We start from the raw sequence: 19,545 nt of genomic DNA on the forward strand, positions 1-19,545 counted from the left end.
CTGGCCAATGAAAGTACGGTATTACTCTTTTGTGGATTTTGTTTTATTCTTCTACAAAAGTTACATATGCATTTTGAGTTAATTGGTTCTTCTTTTCCTGAGCATGTATCAAAATATTCTAGAATTAAAAGAAAAAGTTCACATTTATTTACTATCACACTCATAATGGTGCTCACTTCTATAAGAAAAAGCATCTGGCCATCCCGTGTTTCAGGTACGCCTTGACCACATCGCTGCAGCTTTATATTTGCTGCCTCAAGTTTGTCCTTTATTTGCTTCTCTAAAGTGGGCAAGGATTTCTGAAAGAAAAACAAAGGCATAAAAAAAGTATTAAGCCTTAACAGAATAATATTTCAGCACCTCTTATTTGATGTAGGAGGGTGGCAGTGGGAGGAACTCTCCCTGGGCTGCCTCATTGGCAGAGCATGAGACTGGGATCTGGGATGGCTGGCAGTACCCTGGAAAGAATATGGCTCAGGGTCCCCTTATGGGACCTGGAGTGGTGGATACCCTGGAAATGAGTGGTCCAGGTGGGGGCTGACACATTTCCATCATCTCCACTCCAGGGGAGGCAGGGGTTCCTTGCCTGGGAAGACATCCAGCTGGGCAAGTCCCCATTGCTCCACTTCTGTTCTCCAGCATGGACATCTGGGAACAGGGCCAAAAGTACATCCCATGGTACCCACATGAAAGAGACTTCTCTTAGCATCAGACCTAAGTAGGAGCCCTTAGGATTTGACAAGGCACTTTTCAGATTAAAATGAGGCAACATAGGCCTGTTCCAGACTGCCAAAATAAAGCTGCTTCGGGTCTCTTTGGAGGTATGCTATTTAAATGATGCCTGGGTCCTAAGAGTCCGGAGGTTGCGCCAAAGCCACACTCCATTCCTAAGCACTGGAGGGCAGCTTTGGTGCAGCTTCCGGACTCTTAGGACACATGCATCTTTTAAACAGCATACCTCCAAAGAGACCTGAAGTAGCTTTATTTTGGCAGTCTGTAACAGGCCATAGAATTGTGGAAACATCCATAATTTGCATACCAAACATTTGATTCTAAAATATGTGTCAGTTTTGCTACTTTTTCTCTTTCCTTCAGTTAGCTCAGACCAGTACAGAAATAATCTGTTCATTGAGAAACTAACATAATATGGGATTTTAGTCCTAGTTTTCATTTTCTGTTCTGAAGCAAGGGGTAAGTGATGAGGAGGAAGATCAGACTCAAATTTCCTCCATTTCATTCTCTTACATTAATGTGCTCTATTAGTTCCTGGGTAAGCCGTTCTGCCAGAATTGGGATGGTTGCTTTGCCCTCCTCCAAGAGAGATCTGGGGGGGAAAACCCAGAATAAATAATCAAGAATAAACATTATTTCACTTGCATCTAGATATAGAGACAGTCCCCAACATTCTCTCATGTTTGACTGATTAGAATGAAATTTTCAGATTGATTCAGCCCATTGCAAGGAGCAGAAGAAGGATGGGCCAATTCTTCAGCCGAACAAAACCCAGTGTGCCAGCTTTCCATGTCATAAAGGATCCCATATCCAAGGTCAACTTAGGAGTGTAATATAAAAAAGAGGCAAGATAGGCCTCAATGGCATGTTTAGTTCCAGAGAATTTAACAACATGTTCAATGGCTTGGTGTGCACACAAGTTGTGGATGTGCTTCCACATGAGGCTAGCAGGAACAGGAATAAAGGGCATGCTTTCACTCTGGGTACAGGAATATTCTGAAGGTATAAACTGAACCAGACCTACAGCACATTCTTCCACTGAATTTTATGCAGTGATTAGACAAAAGGCACTGAGTTCCTAAAAAAATTAAACCAGAATATACATTTTTTCCAGCAAAATTGCATGTAATTTTGAAGGCATTTTCATGGAATTAATATGGAAGATCATATTTTTGTTTGCAACACTGTTATTTTCCTCCTTTTATCACTTCCTTACTCATAGAGTGTGTGTGTGTGTGTGTGTGTGTGTGTGTGTGTGTGTGTGTGTGTATGGACAGTTTAGATCAATGTTTGGTGCTGGTAGTCCTTCAGGCTTTATACGAGTTGCTTCTGAATTTGTTGGGTTGACATTTTTGTTGTTTTGTTTATACTGGATGCAGTGCTGGACTGGAATTTAACCCAGGCCCTATCTGTTCTGTTCATTGTGTTCTCTTGCTCATACCTTTTTTATTGGTATCAAACCAAGGTTTTTTTAAAAAATTATTTATTTACTGCATTTTTCTTTTGTGATTATGTCTCTTTTTTACCTCAGGCATTTACTAGATGGGTGAGAAAGGGGCTTTTCAAAAATTCATGTGCCTTCCCTCCCTCCCTAGCTCAAAATAAGGACAAAGGTAGGAGCAGAGTAAAAGAATGGCTGGGATCTTTCACTTTCATTCTGGCAGGATTTGTAGTGTGGCAAAGTAATGTAAATTTATATGCCAACTTAAATACACTCACTTCTCTCTTTCTCTCTCTCTCTGTGTGTGTGTGTGTGTGTGTGTGTGTGTGTATAAAATATGGAGTTCTTTTTTAAAAAACATTTTAACATTAACTTAATGCAGTGTAAGTTTTTCACTAACTTTTCCATCTCTGATGTTATGTGATCAAAATAATAACATTGCAGTTTGAGACAACAGTGTGGAGAACCTATTTATCATTCCAAATTTCGGAAGTACTGAGGCAATGGGAAAAGGGGAAAAGCTTATCACTGTTATGCAATCTTTTGCAATGCAAATCACACCTAACAATGATTTGTGAGACCATTTTAATTCTGTTAGTTGTTACTTGTCCTGGGTTCACTCCTTAACTCCTCTACATTTCATCCCTCATCAAAATCTCCAAAGCCCATTCGTTGTCTTGTTCTGCATTGTTCCTCTGTACATATTCAGCCCACAGAATATTAGCAAATGTCTGAAAGCATTTATTTTGCAGCATCCATTTATTTAATTCAATAACATCCAAACAATGGTACCTTTATTGGACCAACCAAAATGCACAATATACATGTTACAAGTTTTCAAAGCTCCACTGGCTTCTTCATCAGGTAAGGTGTTCAAAACCATAAAGGAGAGAAAAAAATTGAAGATGTTAGTCACAGGCCTGCATTTTCCTATCTTTGTCCTTAGATGGTATGGAGGGGTATTTCTTGCAAACTGGAACCTCCTCCTTCTGGCCATGCTTACTTTAGAATCCAGTTCAGTGTCCTCTGCCTACAAAGTGTCCTGTGGCCCCACAAAGTATGGAGTCATATTGGATTCCAAAGAAAGCATTTTTTTGTGTTGCATTGCAAATGGATGTTAAATTTCCTGGACTTTGAGAATCTCCCAGCAACCACATGGCCAGAAGGAGAAGGTTCCAGCCTGCAAGAAATACCCCTCCATACAATCTGAGAACAAAGTCAGTAAAATGCAGGCCTATGACTAACATCTTCAATTTCCCCCTCCTGTATGGTTTTTAACACCTTGCCTGATGAAGAAGCCAGTGGAGCTTTGAAAGCTTGCAACATGTTTATTATGGATTCTGGTTGGCCCATAAAGGTAACATTTTTTGGATGTCATTGGATTTGCAATATGGCCAACATGGCTACCCCTGGATGCTTTATTTACTATATATACTCATGTACAAGTCTAGAAATTTTAGTCAAAAATTGACCACCCAAACCTGTAACAACTTATTCATGGGTCAATGTATATACTGTACTTTACTTATTTTAAAAAAGGAACCATCCCCTGGTGAAAGGCAAGAGCATAATCTGATCTGGAAGCATTTGATCTGACTGCTCCACTATTCTCTTATCCATCCAGGCTTTAGCATGAGCACAATATCTGCTGGAATGTTGTATGTTCTTCGATATTGTTTTCCTTTGTATCATCCTTTACATTCTTTGTTACGTGCCGCTAAAGTTTACTCTCGACTTATCCATGGGTCATATCAAAATCCTTAAATTTGGCCCCAAAACCTTCCCTTGACTTAGACATGAGGTCGATTTATAGTCCAGAATATAAGGTAATTCAGCATATTTTAAACAAGAAACAAGCTGAGGTATCCCTCTTCACATTTTCAATAAAAATGCTACCTGAAAATGGTGTGATCTTCAAAAAATCTTCTCTCATTCTGGATTGCATCTCTCAGATCCACTTTTTTGTTGATGTCCTTCTGTCCACGACATTTAACTATCATGTAACCTTTTCTGAGAGGAACTCTCTGATTCCGGACTACGTCAACTATTTCTTCCTCAGTTCCCTTATCAACTAAGTCAGGCTTAGTCACAATTCCTGTGAAATAAGTGATGTACAAGAAAGAAAAGATTCTTTTACTGATTAAAGATAAGATCTATCTGTCTGAACCCATGCTCAACCACTCATGGTATAAAGAAAGTCCAACTATCTTCAGCATTCAATAATTATGTCCCTGGCTCTGTCCTGTTAGGCTTAGGATGCAGGGCTTGCAAGTGAAAAAATAAATGGGTTTCTCAGGTAAGATTGCTGAGCCCACTCATCAAAAATGTATCTTGTCTTACTGGCCGATCACTTTTGCCTTCTGCACTTTATATGTTCTTTGGAGAGAATGACAATTGCTTCTTGAAAAACAGCTTTAAAAAGGCTTTTGCAAGAAACAGGTTTGAGAATCACTTAAAAGCATTTTAGAGAAGATAATAAAAGGAAATCTGAGATGGAGAAATTTGAAGGGTTTCATCCAAATGAAATAAAATTGTGTCCACTGCTAACTCAGAGCTTGGAATGTGATCATGAGGAGCCCTAGTGGTGCAGTGGATAAATGCAGGTACTGCAGCCACAACCAAGGGGTCCAAGGTTGACTCAGCCTTCCTTCCTTTTTGTAAAATGAGCTTGTACTCCACTTAGAGAGTGCTGAGTTCACTATGAAGCAGAATAGAAAAGTAAATGCTATTGCTATCATCATCTTTATTAACAAGGGCACACTGTCCTCATTGTTTCAGCTGCTGAGCTGAATGTCTATCTGGCTATCAGTGTTCCAGGTGCTGTTTACTAGCAGGTACTGTAATGCATCACCAATGCATTAATACTGGCATTATACTGCAGTCTCTTCATTTAGCAAATCCATCAGTGTTGGTCCCCCACTCCCAGAATCCTGATGGTGGGTTGCAAGCAGCACTCCCCTGCACTGACTGCTTTTTGCTTTGTTTTTAAAATCCTAGGCAAGAGTGTCCTATGAAGCTTCATGTTTCTTTCATTGGCTATTCTGGCATAACTACAGGAATAATTATCTAGGAGAAATATATTTATTAATTTAGTTTAAACTCTGCCTGCATTTTACTCCACCTAAGGCAGCTCACATCAATTTTTTAAAAGGAATTCTTATTCAGATCCATGAGCAAGGACCCATTTCTTGGTAAGAGATCCAGATTCCATGAATATCTATTGAAGCATCACATACAAAACCATGTAAATTTTGCTGTTATGACAAGCTTGTTACCCTTTCAATATGTTCAACACCAACTAGGAGATTCATCCAGAATTTGGCGCAAACTGCAATGAATAGGCACTTAAACTGCATCTGCCCTGTAGAATTAATGAAGTTTGACACTACTTTAACTGCCATGGCCCAGTACTATGGATTTCTGCGATTTGTAGTTTTGTGAAATATTTGACCTTCTCTGTCAAAGAACCACAACCAAATACAAATCCCAGGATTCCACAGGATGGAGCTGTGAGAGTTAAAGCGGTGTCAAACTGCATTAATTCTGCAATGTGGCAGCAGCCCAACTAACATGGGGCTTCATCCTGTGAGCTCTAGGATGTATCTGAGCTGAGCAGAGAAGACTAGATTGGTTGCAAACGATTTTTGCTACATTAACTATCTTCTCCAGTTAAAATACAAAATAAAAGTGTTTTATTTACTTACCAAGGGTTCTCTCTCCTTGAGGGTCTACCTCCTGAGCCATTTTCAGTGCCTCTGTTGTCGCAATATCTACATTACCTGGCACTACCACCAAATTGATGGTTTCTTGTTTGGTAATGTATTTCTTAATTAATGATATTATCTGTAACAAAATCCGGAAAACACGTGAACTGCATGTAACCTGATATGTATCCATAGTTCTGCTGAGTCCTGACAGTTTCCCAGGTAATACAGGGACGTAGCCAGGATTTTGGGAAGGGGGGGTCCAGGCTAAGTGCCACCATTATAATGGGGCTTGGGTGCGGCGGCGCAGTAGCACACACCATTCATTTTATCTAACAGAAGGGGGGGTCCGGACCCCAAGAACCCTCCCCCCTTGGCTACGTCCCTGGGTAATACCATAAGTATAGCCTATGTTAATGTTTGAAAAAACTTGGAACAGTTAAAACAACTTTTAAGAAGCAACATATGCTCCTGGGTTCAACAATCTTTCACTACTAAGACCACATGTTTATCTCTCCAAACTCACCTCTACATAGTGTAAAATGTTGGACTAGATTTTAGAATATCTGAGTTCAAATTTTGTATGTTTTGAAACAGCCATAAGCTGTCTTGAGTCATTTGAACAAGACCCCTTAGACATCTCTGTTAGGCTTTATATAGCAGCTGTGGCACAACCATACCACCATGGCAGTGTTTCATGCAGAGGGAGAAAGAACCCTTTCCCAAATAGATGACAGGTTCATTTCAAACGGAGGTGGCATTTGGAGAGGGACATCAGCTGATCATCTTAGTAACTGGACAAGTTGATAGGAGTGAAGGTTTTCCCATACACCAATGAACCTTCCAACTGATACTAAAAATCCTACCACTCAAAAACATATGCTTATTTTACCTGTTGTCCAATGTCTGCTGGCTGGTTACCCACAGCCACTCTTGCAATCCCTGGCAGATCAATCAGCGTAAGGTCTGGAACATTGTGGGAGCTAATTTCCAGGCTAATTAATTTGTGGCTAATGCCCACGCCTTCACCAGCCATTGCATTCTGGGCTGTGTTATATAGGGACAACACAGAGAGGGAATAAGTGAAAGGTAACTCTTTGTACAGGAAGCTGTTAGATCAAAGTAATTTTATTATTTAATAAATCAACTATCTACCATGCAGGTATGTTTCTTTAACACTCACGACCCAAAAAGCATGCAATGGAGTTGCGGTGGCAGCGGCGACCAAGAAGGTAAGTAGGGAGGGAAAGAGGGAGGGAGGCAGGGAAGGAGGGAGGGAAAGGGGAGGGGAGGGACTTTTGTCCCCAGGCGCACTGCCATTGGGGACAATGGGACTTGAGCATATGCGAATTTTGGTATATGCGGGAACAGGGACGTAGCCAGGATTTTAGAAAGGGGGGGTCCAGACTAAGTGCCACCATTATAATGGGGCTTGGGTGCGGTGGTGCAGCAGCACGCATCATTCATTTTTCTAATGGAAGGGGGAGTCCAGACCCCAAGGACCCCCCCTTTGCTACGTCCCTGGCAGGGAGGTCTGGAACGGATCCCCCGCGTATACCAAGGGCCCACTGTATAGCCATCATGTCTATCAGGATACTCTCTCTTAATACTTAACCTATTCTCCTTCATAAACATTATCATCATCAGGTTCATTCATACTTTCATTGGCGGGTTACAGACCACCATTAGGGATGTCCTGAGGATGTCCCAATTTGAAAAAGGGGCGTCTCTTCCAGACGCCCCTAACCCTATCACAGACAGAGTCCGTGACAAATGGCGGCGGCCGTTCCACACGGCCGCCGCCATATTGACGTAGCGGATGCTGTGCATCCACACGTCGAGCCCCAGAAGTGACGCTGCGAGTGCGTGACTAGCGCCTCGCAGCATCTCTTCCTGGGCCCAGGAAGGAGCACGATTTCCGCGCTCCTTCCTCGGAGCGTCCGGGAGCCGTGTGGTTTGGCCGCTGCGGCTCCCGGATGCTGAAAGCGGAGGCGGAGCCAGACCGCTGCAATCCAGCGGTCTGTAATGCGCCATTGTGTCTACTAAGGTATTAACAGGATTAATAACACATAAACATACAACTATCTTTAGCCTATCCTTATCAGTATCAGCATTTAGGGCAGCATGTCATGGCTTTCAGGTAACCAGGAGCAAGCATATATGGAAAGCAAGGTTCTTACCTTCTCGTCCTATGTTAGAGACATGCTGAATAGCATCCTAAATTGTGGCTCTGACTTATCTCTTTTATTCTCTTCTTATGCCCACTTGGTACATCAGTTACCCATTCAAAAGCCCTAAATCTGACCTTTGTGTTCAGTACACTGATAACCTTTGTCTGGTGTATGTCACACTTTTAGAGTACTCCACACTACTTGCCAATTAGGTGTCATCTAATGCAACAACTTGAAATGTTACCTCTGGTCAGTCTTTACGGTTTATGGTTACATATTTTAAGGGAACATCCAGCAGTATTTCAAGACTTGAAACCTGAATAAGTTTTTTTAAAAAACAATTATTCTAAGACAGACAATCAGCAGACAGTGTCATCAATCTTATGCTCTATATTCTGCAGTCTATAGGTTCTGACTAGGTTATACACTATTTTTTGATGTGATATAAATGGGCAGAAGAGTTGCTAACTGATATTTGGTTGGCCTGTAACAATATCCCCTGCCTCCAATGGTAGCATTTGTTTATCTGTATTGTAAGCTCATGTAAGAAGCAAGAGGACCTAACACAAGCAGGAAAAAAAAAAGATTTGGGCTGTGACCCTATCTACATGGAATGTGCATTCAATGCATAGGATTTCAGTGTTATCCCATATCACTGACACATACCTCTTATCACTGCAGCTTCCACCTCTGACGCACTATTCAGGTCTTGTTTTGTGTCTGAATACTCAATCTTCCCTTTCCATTCTTTTGTGTGCTGTATTTTCTTCAGTTTGAGCTCTAAGGGACATCTAGTAACAATACCTATAAAGTAAAAATAAATAAATTGGACAATATGTTAAATTCTTTTAAAATGGAGAAAGATGCTTACACAGTGCCCACATGAATGCCACTGAAGCCCAGATGTCCAAACAAAAAGTCTGTTTCTACCAGCAGAAAGCAAAAGAATACTGCTGGAAGCTTTTGGGTGTCAGGGCAAAAAGTGTAGAACACCGTTATGTTTTAAAGGGATTTTAATTCTGCCCATAACAAAAAGAGATGTTCCAGGGCAGCTTTAAAAAATCTGTAAGGACAAACCAGCATGGTGCACTGGTTTGAGTGTTGGATTAAGACACTGAATCCTCACTGAGCCAAGGAAGCCCATCGGTTGACCTTGGGCAAGTCACACTCTCTCAGCCTCAGAGGAAAGCAAATGCAAACTGCCTCTGAAAAAAATCTTGCCAAAAATCCTCCATGACAGGGCTATTTTAAGGTTGTCATAAACTGGAACACCTTGAAGGCACACAGCATACAAGGGACAAAAACCAGTTAAAACAATCAAAGAGCTAGCAATTATAAAAACCAATGGTGAAGAAAAAATTAAAAGCATCTTAAAAGCAATCTTTCAAGAAATTGAACAGGCAAGAGGAATAACAACAACAACAACAACAACAACAATAATACAATTTTTCTTTATGCCCTGCAGATAGGACAGGCCAGACATATCTCCCTGGGGAGAGAAATGCAGGGTGCGACCACACAGAAAGCCTCTCTCTTGTCTCCCCTCAACTCGACACAGAGGGATGTAGGAGGAGGACCACTGAAAAGAGGAGGACCACTGAATACAGTTTTCCCCCAAATGGTGGACATTTCAAAGAGGAAATGCTGGGAGAGAATTCTCACCACTGCCCCTTGGATGAATGACTCTAGACAGTGCTTCCAGAACACTAAAGAACCACAGGTTTCTCAACCGAGTTAAATAATGGTCTCTATGTTTGCAGGTTCCTATCATATCATTGTACGAGTCCAGTGAAATCAACCTGTAGGGAAATTTTGAAGGAGAATTCTCACCACTGCCTCTGGGAAGAGCAACTCCAGACAGCGCTTCGAGGACAGAACTCTTCCCAGAGCTCTGATCTCCAATCACAGCAATTGCTGGCAATGCCAAGTCCTTTTCCACACCAAGAGCTCTCAGGGAATCAATGAGGTCAATGCAAGGACGGACTTTCTCTTCATACTGGCTGCACAAAGAGGCACTTGCTGTGTTCTGAAGGAAAACAAAGTACTGTAGTCCCCATGAATAAAACAAGGACTGGCTTCCAAGGCCTAAGGAGATGTTTCTCACAATATTAGTAATAAAGGACAGAAGCTGTGTGCACCTCCAAGGTTCTGTCAATCAGCCTAACAAAATAATATAAGTGTGCATGCATAAATAAAGAAATATTTAAATATAATCAAAGTTTTGGATACGTTCATTTGTGTGGAAACTTGCCTAATAAAAATGAATAGCCAAGAATGAACAAAGCAAATTGTAGTATGAAGGGCGGGGTATAAATACTATTAATAATAATAATAATAATAATAATAATAATATGTTTCTAGTTTACATTACACACTGGTACAATAAGATGCACTATTGATGACACTAGGACTGCATCTGCAGTGCAGAAATAATGCAGTTTATCACCACTCTAACTGTCATGGCTCAGTGCTATGGAATTCTGGGGTTTATAGTTCTGTGATATATTTAGCCTTCTCTCTCAGAGAGCTCTGGTGCTACGAGAAACTACAAGCTCCAGGCTTGCATAGCATTGAGCCATGGCAGTTAAAGTGGTGTCAAACGGCATTATTTCTGCACTGCAGATGCAGCGTAAGTAATTGTTGATTACAGTTCTCACTTTAATTTTAATTGAAACTAATATTTCCAATAAAGTGATATTTTTGAATGTATAAGAACTGTAAAATGGAATCCTACTTTTTTTTTTTAAAGACTATTTTGAAAAGACTTGGGCTCAGACATATAGAAAAATGAATATGTTTCCTAGAATGTGATATGAAAGACCTGATTGGGTGTGTGCATGTGACTACATGGAATTCCCCCCCCCCCACCCAACACACAGACCACTAGCACCAAATTGGGATTTAGAGACAACAATTTGGTCACAAGGACTCACAGGACTGGCCCTATCCATGTGATACCGGCTGGATGTAGGTACAGCAGGGGTGAGCAACTCTGGAAGGCTAGGGGACTGTATTAGCACCCCAGGAGACCTTGGAAGCCATACCCCCATAGCCAAAAAAGTATGTGTGTCCCCAAATGCCCCCTACAGAACAAAGGGGGCTATGTTCACCTTTTTTAAAGGTTACCCAGAATCAACCTTTTTGCCCTAAATTGCTCCAAAATTATCTTTAATAGGGGAATGAATTAACTCAATGGAAAGTCAATGGAAGCCACTTCTTGTTCATTTTAGGTTTCAAAACAGGCCTCTCCTGGGCCTTAATTGGCTCAGCCCCCCCCCCCCCCCCCAACATGGTGACTGCCCAAAGGAACAATTTGGGGCAATAAAGTTGATTTTGGAGGGGGGAGCATTCTTCTGCATACTGTTGACAAGACATTGGGGATGCAATTATTTTTAATCCTGCAACAACCACACAGTATGCAAATCTCACTTTGCTCAATTCTGGCTTACAGCAACACCATGAGAACGAAGAAAGGAAAAGCAGCTCCCCAGACCCTGCTGCCAACATCTAAAAGGCACCATGGTCACATGAACAAAGGCAGAATATATTTTAACAGGGTTAACTACAGCTTTGAGGAAAACTCAAGGGCCAAATGTTGGCATTTTTCAATGAAGAAGAAACCAATATGCTATTTTTCTTCTGTTTGCCGGTACACATGCCCTTTTCAAATTCTTTATCATGTATGCTACCAGCACACTGTTGCTAAATACTTATGCATCACTGCTTATTTATTTATTTGCACCACTATTAATACTGCATACACTTACATGTTTTATCAGATTGGTGTACTGTATTTACTCATGTATAAGTCTAGAAATTTAGGTTAAAAATTGACCCAAAAAACCTGATTCTCTGAAGATGCCAGTCACAGATGCTGGCAAAACGTCAGGAAGAAACTTTTCTGGAACATGGCCACATAGCCCGAAAAATCCACAAAAAACCTGAGTCGACTTATCCATGTCTTATACAGTAAGTACTGTATTTTAACGCGTGCGCGCGCGCACACACACACACACACACATATCTGATGAAAGGCAAGAGTTTAATCTGCCCTGGAAGCACTGACCCCTTCTATTCTCTCAGCCATCCAGCCCTTAATAAGTGCACAAATACTTAGTCTGCTGGAATTTTGTAAGTTCTTTGGCATTGTTTTCCTTTATTTCACCCTTTATAGCATTCATTACATGTGTCTTAACCTTGACTTATCCACGGGTCATATCAAAATCCCGAATATTGGCTGCAAAACATGTTCTCAACTTATATATGAGGTTGACTTATAGTCAAGTATATATGGTATTTTAAAAGGCATGTCCTTGATTTAAAAATACATATGAATTATGCATTGAGAGGTATGGATTTTGACAGCAGTTGGATATAATTTTGGAGCCGTCTTGCATCCCATTTGGCAGCGAGGCAGGATACAATAAACAAACAAACAAACAAACAAACAAACATACTATAGACCAGCACCTCTTTGTGTTCATTCTTTGATGGAGGTAGGGCATTTTCTACCTTTCTGCTGACAGACATTTTGCTCTTGAGCCAGCAAAATAGTCTCCTGGAATAAAAATTAGTTTATTAGGCCATAGAAAACAAATTCTTCATGGGGACACAAGGAAGCATTCAGGTTCTTTTTGTCCTGGTTTGCATGCTGGTTCTTAAAGGAGAATGTAAGCCCAGCCTCTCTGAGACTAAACTGCTACTCTCTCAGTTGACCAAGCAGGCATGGTTGATCAGTCACTTTTCTCAAAACAGGGTTGCTGCTTCATGTTTTTTAACCATTAACTACCTATGCATGTACAAAACAAAGCCTATGTAACATAATTATTCTTTAAGGGTTTTTTTTCTGTTGCATTTTTAAAGTATGATAGATATTGGTAGTGGCTGTATTATGAATGTGCAATGCTTTATAATCAGGAATAAAAATGGATTTCTATTAATATCTGAATGGTTTTAAAATAACCCATGTTTCCATATGGGGGTAACAGTAAGCTGACAACACAATGACAAATGTGCAAAAGCCTTCTATTCTACAGCTAGTTTTTCAATCCACACATATCAGAATTAAGGGTTCCTTTGAGCTCTGTTGAGACTGCACATTGCACACTGCATGAATTCCATTCAACAATGTTGTACAATTCTGAATGTGCAACAATTAACCATTTGATTCAATTTGCAAGATAGATGTGTGGTTACATTATTCCTCTGTCACTTTTTAATCAGACAGTCTAAGCCTGAATTATCAATTTAGTTTTTGAGGATTGACAGCACTGAGACTTCAAGTATACACTTGTCCCTCCATATTTGCTAGGATTAGGGGCACAAGACCCCTGTGAATATGGGAAAACCACAAATAACAAAAACATGTTTTTACCTGAGAGGATACCTCTCTAGGAATCTCTAGGTCCTCCAGCGCAACTCTGTGGTCAACATCTGACAGACACTAACCATAGAACTGCGCTGGAGGAGGTACAAATGCCTAGCAGAGTATTCTTTCTAGGAATCTCTAGGTCTTTCTGTGCAACTTTTAGTTAAAGTTGACCATAGAGTTGCACTGGAGGAGCTAGATATTCCTAGAGAGAACATATTAATCAAATCCACAAATATCAAAGCTGCAAATATGGAGGGATGAGTATAGTTTAATTGTTTATTTAAAAAATTAAAATCACTGGCACAGAACAGGGAAAAAAGATATACTATGCTTTGATACATTATATTTTAGAGAAAGAACTGCATTACTGCAGACTGCTGGGAAGGAAACCACTTGGGGCAGGAAGAGTTTCTGACATTACTGACATTGCCCAAGCTTTTCCCCTGAAAAGTTCCTGGACTCCTTTCCACTATCTATTTTTGTCATACTGTCAGCCCTCTTTATCCACGGATTCAAGCATCCACGGTTTGAAAATATTCAAAAAATATATAATTTATAAAAAGGAAAACTTTGATTTTGCCATTTTATATAAGGGACACCATTTAATGACTTGAGCATCCAAGGATTTTGGTATTCCTGGGGGGTCCTGGAAACAAACCCCAGTGGATACCAAAGGCCCATTGTATATGCACTTTGAGACCCCAAATGGTGAGCCGCCGCTGAGTAATATTTCTTCTTCATAGAGCCCACCCTCCCAAATCTGTTGAAGGACAGCCAAGGGTCCTGAAGTTTGCAAGTGGAAGTGAATTGTTGTTTTTTTGCCCCCAAATTGTACCAAAATAGCTTAGTGCAACCCACACCAGGAACAACAATTGCAACATTTCACAGATAAAACCTGGGACACCTGTGGCCAGGCAACATCAGTGTGTGGTCCGGATAAGTGTTGCCAATGTGGTGACTTTCACACGAAAACGGGGACTTTTCAGAGCTTTTCGTGTGATTTTGGTGCCTGGCTCTATTTCAGTGCATTTTGGGTGACTTTTGCCTATTTCAGCTCCAGCCCTGACTCTGAGAGCGAGGCTGGCTACCAACCCTTTGGAGTGTCACACATTAACAGTTTTCAGCCAATCAGAGAGAGGACTAGAGAGTGGTCGCCGCCCCCGCCCTCAGGAAGCGCTCTCTCTCTCTTTCAGCCCTCGACTCCCTCTTAAGTCTAGCTTTCTTAGACTTAAGCGTACTTCCTCAGATGCATGGGAACTGTAGTTCATTGTGGCACCAGAGCTCTTTCTCACAAAACTACAATTCCCAGGGTTCCCTAGCACTGAGCCAGGGCAGTTAAAGCGGTCTCAAACTGGATTATTTCTGCAGTATGGATTGGACCTTGAGCATTTTTAATAACGAAGGTCCAAAACATTGCAGAAATAATCCAGTTTGTGACCGCTTTAACTCTCCTGGCTCAGTGCTAGGGAATCCTGGGAATTGTAATTTGTTGTGGCACCAGAGCTCTTTTTGATAAAGAAGGCTCAATGTCTCACAAAACTACACTTCCCAGGGTTAGCTAGCACTGAGCCATGGCAATTAAAGGCTGGCAGCCATAGAAGAGCCTCCCAGGTAAGTCTGTGCTTCTCCCCAATGGCTGGCTGCTCCCTCTTTTAAAATCAGGATCTTGGGATGGGACTTGGGAGGCTTCTCTTCTGCCCTTGAATTCTTTAGTACAGGAATTTATGTATTTTATTTTTGGAACCTATAACTATAGATGAAGCTGGCAGTTAATATCATATGTTTGCAATGTATATTAAACTCTACATTTAATGTCATATGCTTGCAATGTATATTACACTCTGCAATGTATATTAAACTTAGGGTTGCCATAACCCAGCTGCAACCGGGTTTTTCCCGGTTTTGGCGGCACCTGCCCGGTCCCGGCATGGGTGCCGCCAAAAACCGGGAAAAGCCTGGTTGCAGCGGGGTTGCTAGGCAACCCTCGGGGCCTTGCTGCCCTCCTCCTTCTCCACCGCGCATGGGCGCGCGGAGGAAAAGGAGGGCAGCGAGGCCTGGGGCGGGGGAGGCTGCAGGGAGGCGGTGCCTCTTGGGCGCAGCCACGCCAACCTCCCCACCTCCCTGCAGCCTCCTCGCCTCCTTCCTGGTCACTGCGGGGGCCAGGCAGGAGGCGAAGCCCCGGCGATGGCCGGCGGCCTGCTCTCCTCCTTCCTGGTCCCTGCGGGGGCCAGGAAGGAGGCGAAGCCCCAATCCTGGCCTCCGATCGCGGCGAGGCCCGGGGCCCAGGCGGGGAGGGAAAGCCTCCTTAAGTGGAGGCTTTCCCTCGCCGCTTGGCCTCCGCTCCCCGCCGTGATCGCGAGGGAAAATGTAGGACAAATTTTTCAAATGTAGGACACAGTTTTTGTGTCCTACATTTGAAAATTTTGTCCTACATTTTTCACGGTTTGGAGGTCCGGCAGTATGGCAACCCTAATTAAAATCTACATTTATGTTTGCAATGTATATTAAACTGCATTTAGTATTATGTGGTTGCAATGTATATTAAGCTTTGCATTTAATATATGTATGCAGTGTATACTAAACTCTGCCTTTAATATCATATGTTTGCAATGTATATTAAACTCTTGCATTTAATATCACATACATGCAAATGAAGCTCACTGGGTGACCTTAGGCAAGTCACACTCTCTCAGCCTCATTGGAAAAGCAAGGGCAGATCTCTGGACAAACCTTACCAAAAAAACCCAGTGATAGATTGGCCTTAGGGCTGCCATAAGTCAGAAAAGACTTGAAGGCACACAACAACAACATCCCACAATGCATTTTGGAATAGTTAGTCTAGAAAACGCTAACTCTTAAAAAGTACCAAACACTAACAAATTTGCCCCACTTTGGCAGTTTTGTTCATTGCACATTCATGTAGTCAATGGTTTCTCATATTTTCCTTCTTTCAGATTTGCTCCATATGCTTCCTTTTCCGCTCCTTCAGACTTTAGAAGAGAAAGGGTAGCTTTTGTTGTTGTTGTGTCTGCAGTATCACGGGAATGGCAATGCTATGGACGTAATTTTCCCCAAGGTTTGTTCTCAAAGGTGGCGGTGATAGCAGTGTGTGTCTTCAAGTTATTTCCGACTTATGGCGACCCTAAGGCAACTCAATCTTGAGGTTTTCTCGGCAAGGTTTGGTCAGAGGTTTGCCCTTGCCTTCCCCTGAGGCTGAGAGTGTGTGACTTGCCTAAGGTCAGCCAATTGGGCTGAGTGGGTGCGTGAAGATCTCCATAAATCCAAAACGAATTGAAGACACACAGCAACAACAAAGGGATCTTTGCAGCACCTTTGAGACTAAGGTCCAAAACACACCCAGAAATAATCCAGTTTGAGACTGCTTTAACTGCCCAGGCTCAGTGCTAGGAGAATCCTGGGAATTGTAGTTTCTTGTGGCCCCAGAGCTCTCTGACAGAGAAGGCTCAATGTCTCCCAAAACTAGTTCCCAGGATTTCCTTGCACTGAGCCAGGGCAGTTAAAGCGGTCTCAAACTGGATTATTTCTGCAGTATGGATTGGACCTTGAGCATTTTTAATAACGAAGGTCCAAAACACTGCAGAAATAATCCAGTCTGTGACCGCTTTAACTCTCCTGGCTCAGTGCTAGGGAATCCTGGGAATTGTAGTTTGTTGTGGCACCAGAGCTCTTTTTGATAAAGAAGGCGCAATGTCTCACAAAACTACATTTCCCAGGGTTACCTAGCACTGAGCCAGGGCAGTTAAAGCAGTCTCAAACTGGATTATTTCTGCCATGTGTCTTGGACCCAACTCAAGCTGCATCTTCACTCCAGACTCCAGGGACAATCCAATTTCATACCGTTTTTACTGCCATGGCCCAGTGCTATGAAATCCTGGGAATTGTAGTTTGTTGTCACACCAGAGTTTGCTGAGAGAGAAGGTTAAATGTCTCCGAAAACTAGAATTCCCAGGATTTCCTAGCACTGAGCCATGGCAATTAAAAGGGTGTCAAACTGGATTTATTTCTGCAGTGCGGTTGCAGCCGAACACATTTCTATTTAGCACAAAGCTTCCTGAACCCCCTTCATGTCAAAATAAATATCTTAAAAGGACTGAAAGATTCTTTGTTTGGTTCAATGGTGATTTTGAGGGTTGAAATAAGTTACAATTATTTTTATTCAATTATGTTTACGTTTATTTGCAAAACATCCGCCATTTTAACATTTTGGGAATTTTCTGGGAATTGTGACTGAATATTCCGTGTGATCTGGGGGGATTCAGCGGGTTTTGGACAAACATTTTGGGGAATTATCTTCGAGGCTTGTTGGCAACACTGGACTATTAGAGGCTGCAGCAGTTTGCTTCTGTCTGACTCTACAGGGAAGGGTAAGATCCTGTCCCCTCCTTTCCTCTTCCCCCATTGAGCTAATTCAGTGCAAACTATTTTTGCATTTTGAACTGGTTTGCAGCAACTGAGGTCAGCTGAGGATAAAGAAGGAAAGTGAGAGCAGGAGAGAGATACTGGGACATTTTAAATGCAGTAGGAAAAAAATGGGGCAGTGAATTAATCGGGACTGTCCCTGCCAAACCTGTACATTTGGAGCTGAGCTACTTACCTCTTGCCCTGACTGCCTCCCTCTTGTTATAGACTCCTTTCTCTTGGAGCTTCTCTTACATTTCCTTATTGCAAAGGTTTATTGCAAAACTCTTTATTTATTGCAAAACTCTTTATTTATTGCAAAACTCTTTATTTATTGCAAAACTCCTTGGCAATTATTAGATCGTTCATCCTCTGACCTCTTTCCTCTGGGAGGGATGAGGGGGGCAAAGGAGGCTGCTTGGAGGAAGGCAAAACAAATGCTCTTGTCTGAGGACCCTCAGGCTTCTGCCACACTGCAGAATTAATGCAGTTGACATTAACTGCCCTGGCTCTCGTTGCTATGGAATGCCGGGAGTTGCAGTTTTGTGGTATATTTCACTTTCTCTATCAAAGGGCTCTGGTGCCTCACCAAACTACAAATCCTAGCACTTCAGGGCCTGGAGCGATGACAGCTAAAGGGGTGTTAAGCTGCATTAGCGGTGGCAGCATCCTGAGGGTCCTCAGGCAAGAGGGTTTGTTTTGCCTCCCTCAAGCACTCTCCTCTCCTCTTTTCCCCCATCGATGCAGGTTCAGTCCCATCAGCTTACACAGATGGAAGCTGCTTACCTTTTGGCTTTCAGCGTTCAACCCAACTCCAGCCCTGCTCTCCTTTTTCTTATCCTCCTCCAGCTGCCTTTGGTCCTTCAGATCTCCAGCACTGCCTGATAAACTGCTCCCCTGGCTGCTCCTTCCTTTAAGTGAAATCGAAACTTAGCCAGAAAACGAAAGCAAGCAAAGACCGGCAAGAAAAAAAGCCTTCTTCCAGCTGACCTTATCTGGGAAGGAGGCATGCTCGATTCCAAGGAAACATCTTCTTTGACTTGCAAATGGACATCACATTTCCTTGACTTTGAAAACCTACCAGTGACCCCCCATAGCCAAAAAAGGGGGAGAGGCCAGCCTGCAGATAGCCCTCCCTATCATCTGAACTAAGACCAGAAACAAAAATACAGGACTAATATCTTCCATTTCTTTCTCCTGTTTGCCTGGTGAAGATTTAGCCAGTGTGACTTCGAAAGCTTGCAACATGTAATGTTGCGTTTTGGTTGGCCCAATAAAGGTCTCATTGTTTGGATGTTCTTGTGTCTGGGTTTTATTTCTTTCAATACAGGAAAGTCTAGAGAAAGGTAGATGCTGGTTGATGCCAGATTACTTTTGATTATAGTTCTGTGATCCTGGAACAGAGCAGAGAAAGGAAACTCAAAGAAAACCCTCTTCTCTAGACCCATCTGAATGTACCTAGCCTCTCAAGCTAGAATGGTCAAACTTCTGGTCCACCACATTATTTATTTATTTTGGTTGGTTGGTTGGTTTAGGCATTACAGATATTAATACACTGTAATTTATCCTTTCCCTCCACAATACTTTGCTGAAAGAGGACCATTAGCTACTGACATCTAGGGAACACATTTGCAGAAATAAAGCCATGCTAAAGGGTTTCTACTGTGCTGTCGACTGACCATGTAAAACTATGAAATGCTCTTAAAG

General features: G+C 42.1%; 1 protein-coding gene across 1 annotated transcript in view; it reads right to left on the reverse strand.

Moving 5' to 3' along the window:
• LOC149319567 (interferon-induced GTP-binding protein Mx1-like) overlaps positions 1–18,828 on the reverse strand; it is a 33,464-nt gene extending 14,636 nt beyond the window's left edge. Inside the window, exons 1-9 of the mRNA XM_089511978.1 lie at positions 18,625–18,828; positions 12,519–12,606; positions 9,879–10,074; positions 8,715–8,852; positions 6,770–6,924; positions 5,878–6,016; positions 4,070–4,268; positions 1,246–1,324; positions 177–299 (exon numbers count right to left, since the gene is read on the reverse strand). Of these exons, the coding sequence (XP_089368104.1) occupies positions 177–299; positions 1,246–1,324; positions 4,070–4,268; positions 5,878–6,016; positions 6,770–6,924; positions 8,715–8,852; positions 9,879–10,074; positions 12,519–12,578 (1,089 nt within the window). The 5' untranslated portion in view covers positions 12,579–12,606; positions 18,625–18,828. The remainder of the gene's footprint in view (positions 1–176; positions 300–1,245; positions 1,325–4,069; positions 4,269–5,877; positions 6,017–6,769; positions 6,925–8,714; positions 8,853–9,878; positions 10,075–12,518; positions 12,607–18,624) is intronic.
• Between the last annotated feature and the right edge of the window lie 717 nt (positions 18,829–19,545).

Source organism: Sceloporus occidentalis, unplaced genomic scaffold (genome assembly GCF_023333645.1).
Source record: "Sceloporus occidentalis isolate IW3139 unplaced genomic scaffold, rSceOcc1.0.p SCAF_2, whole genome shotgun sequence".
In the NCBI taxonomy this organism is placed as follows: Eukaryota; Metazoa; Chordata; class Lepidosauria; order Squamata; family Phrynosomatidae; genus Sceloporus; species Sceloporus occidentalis.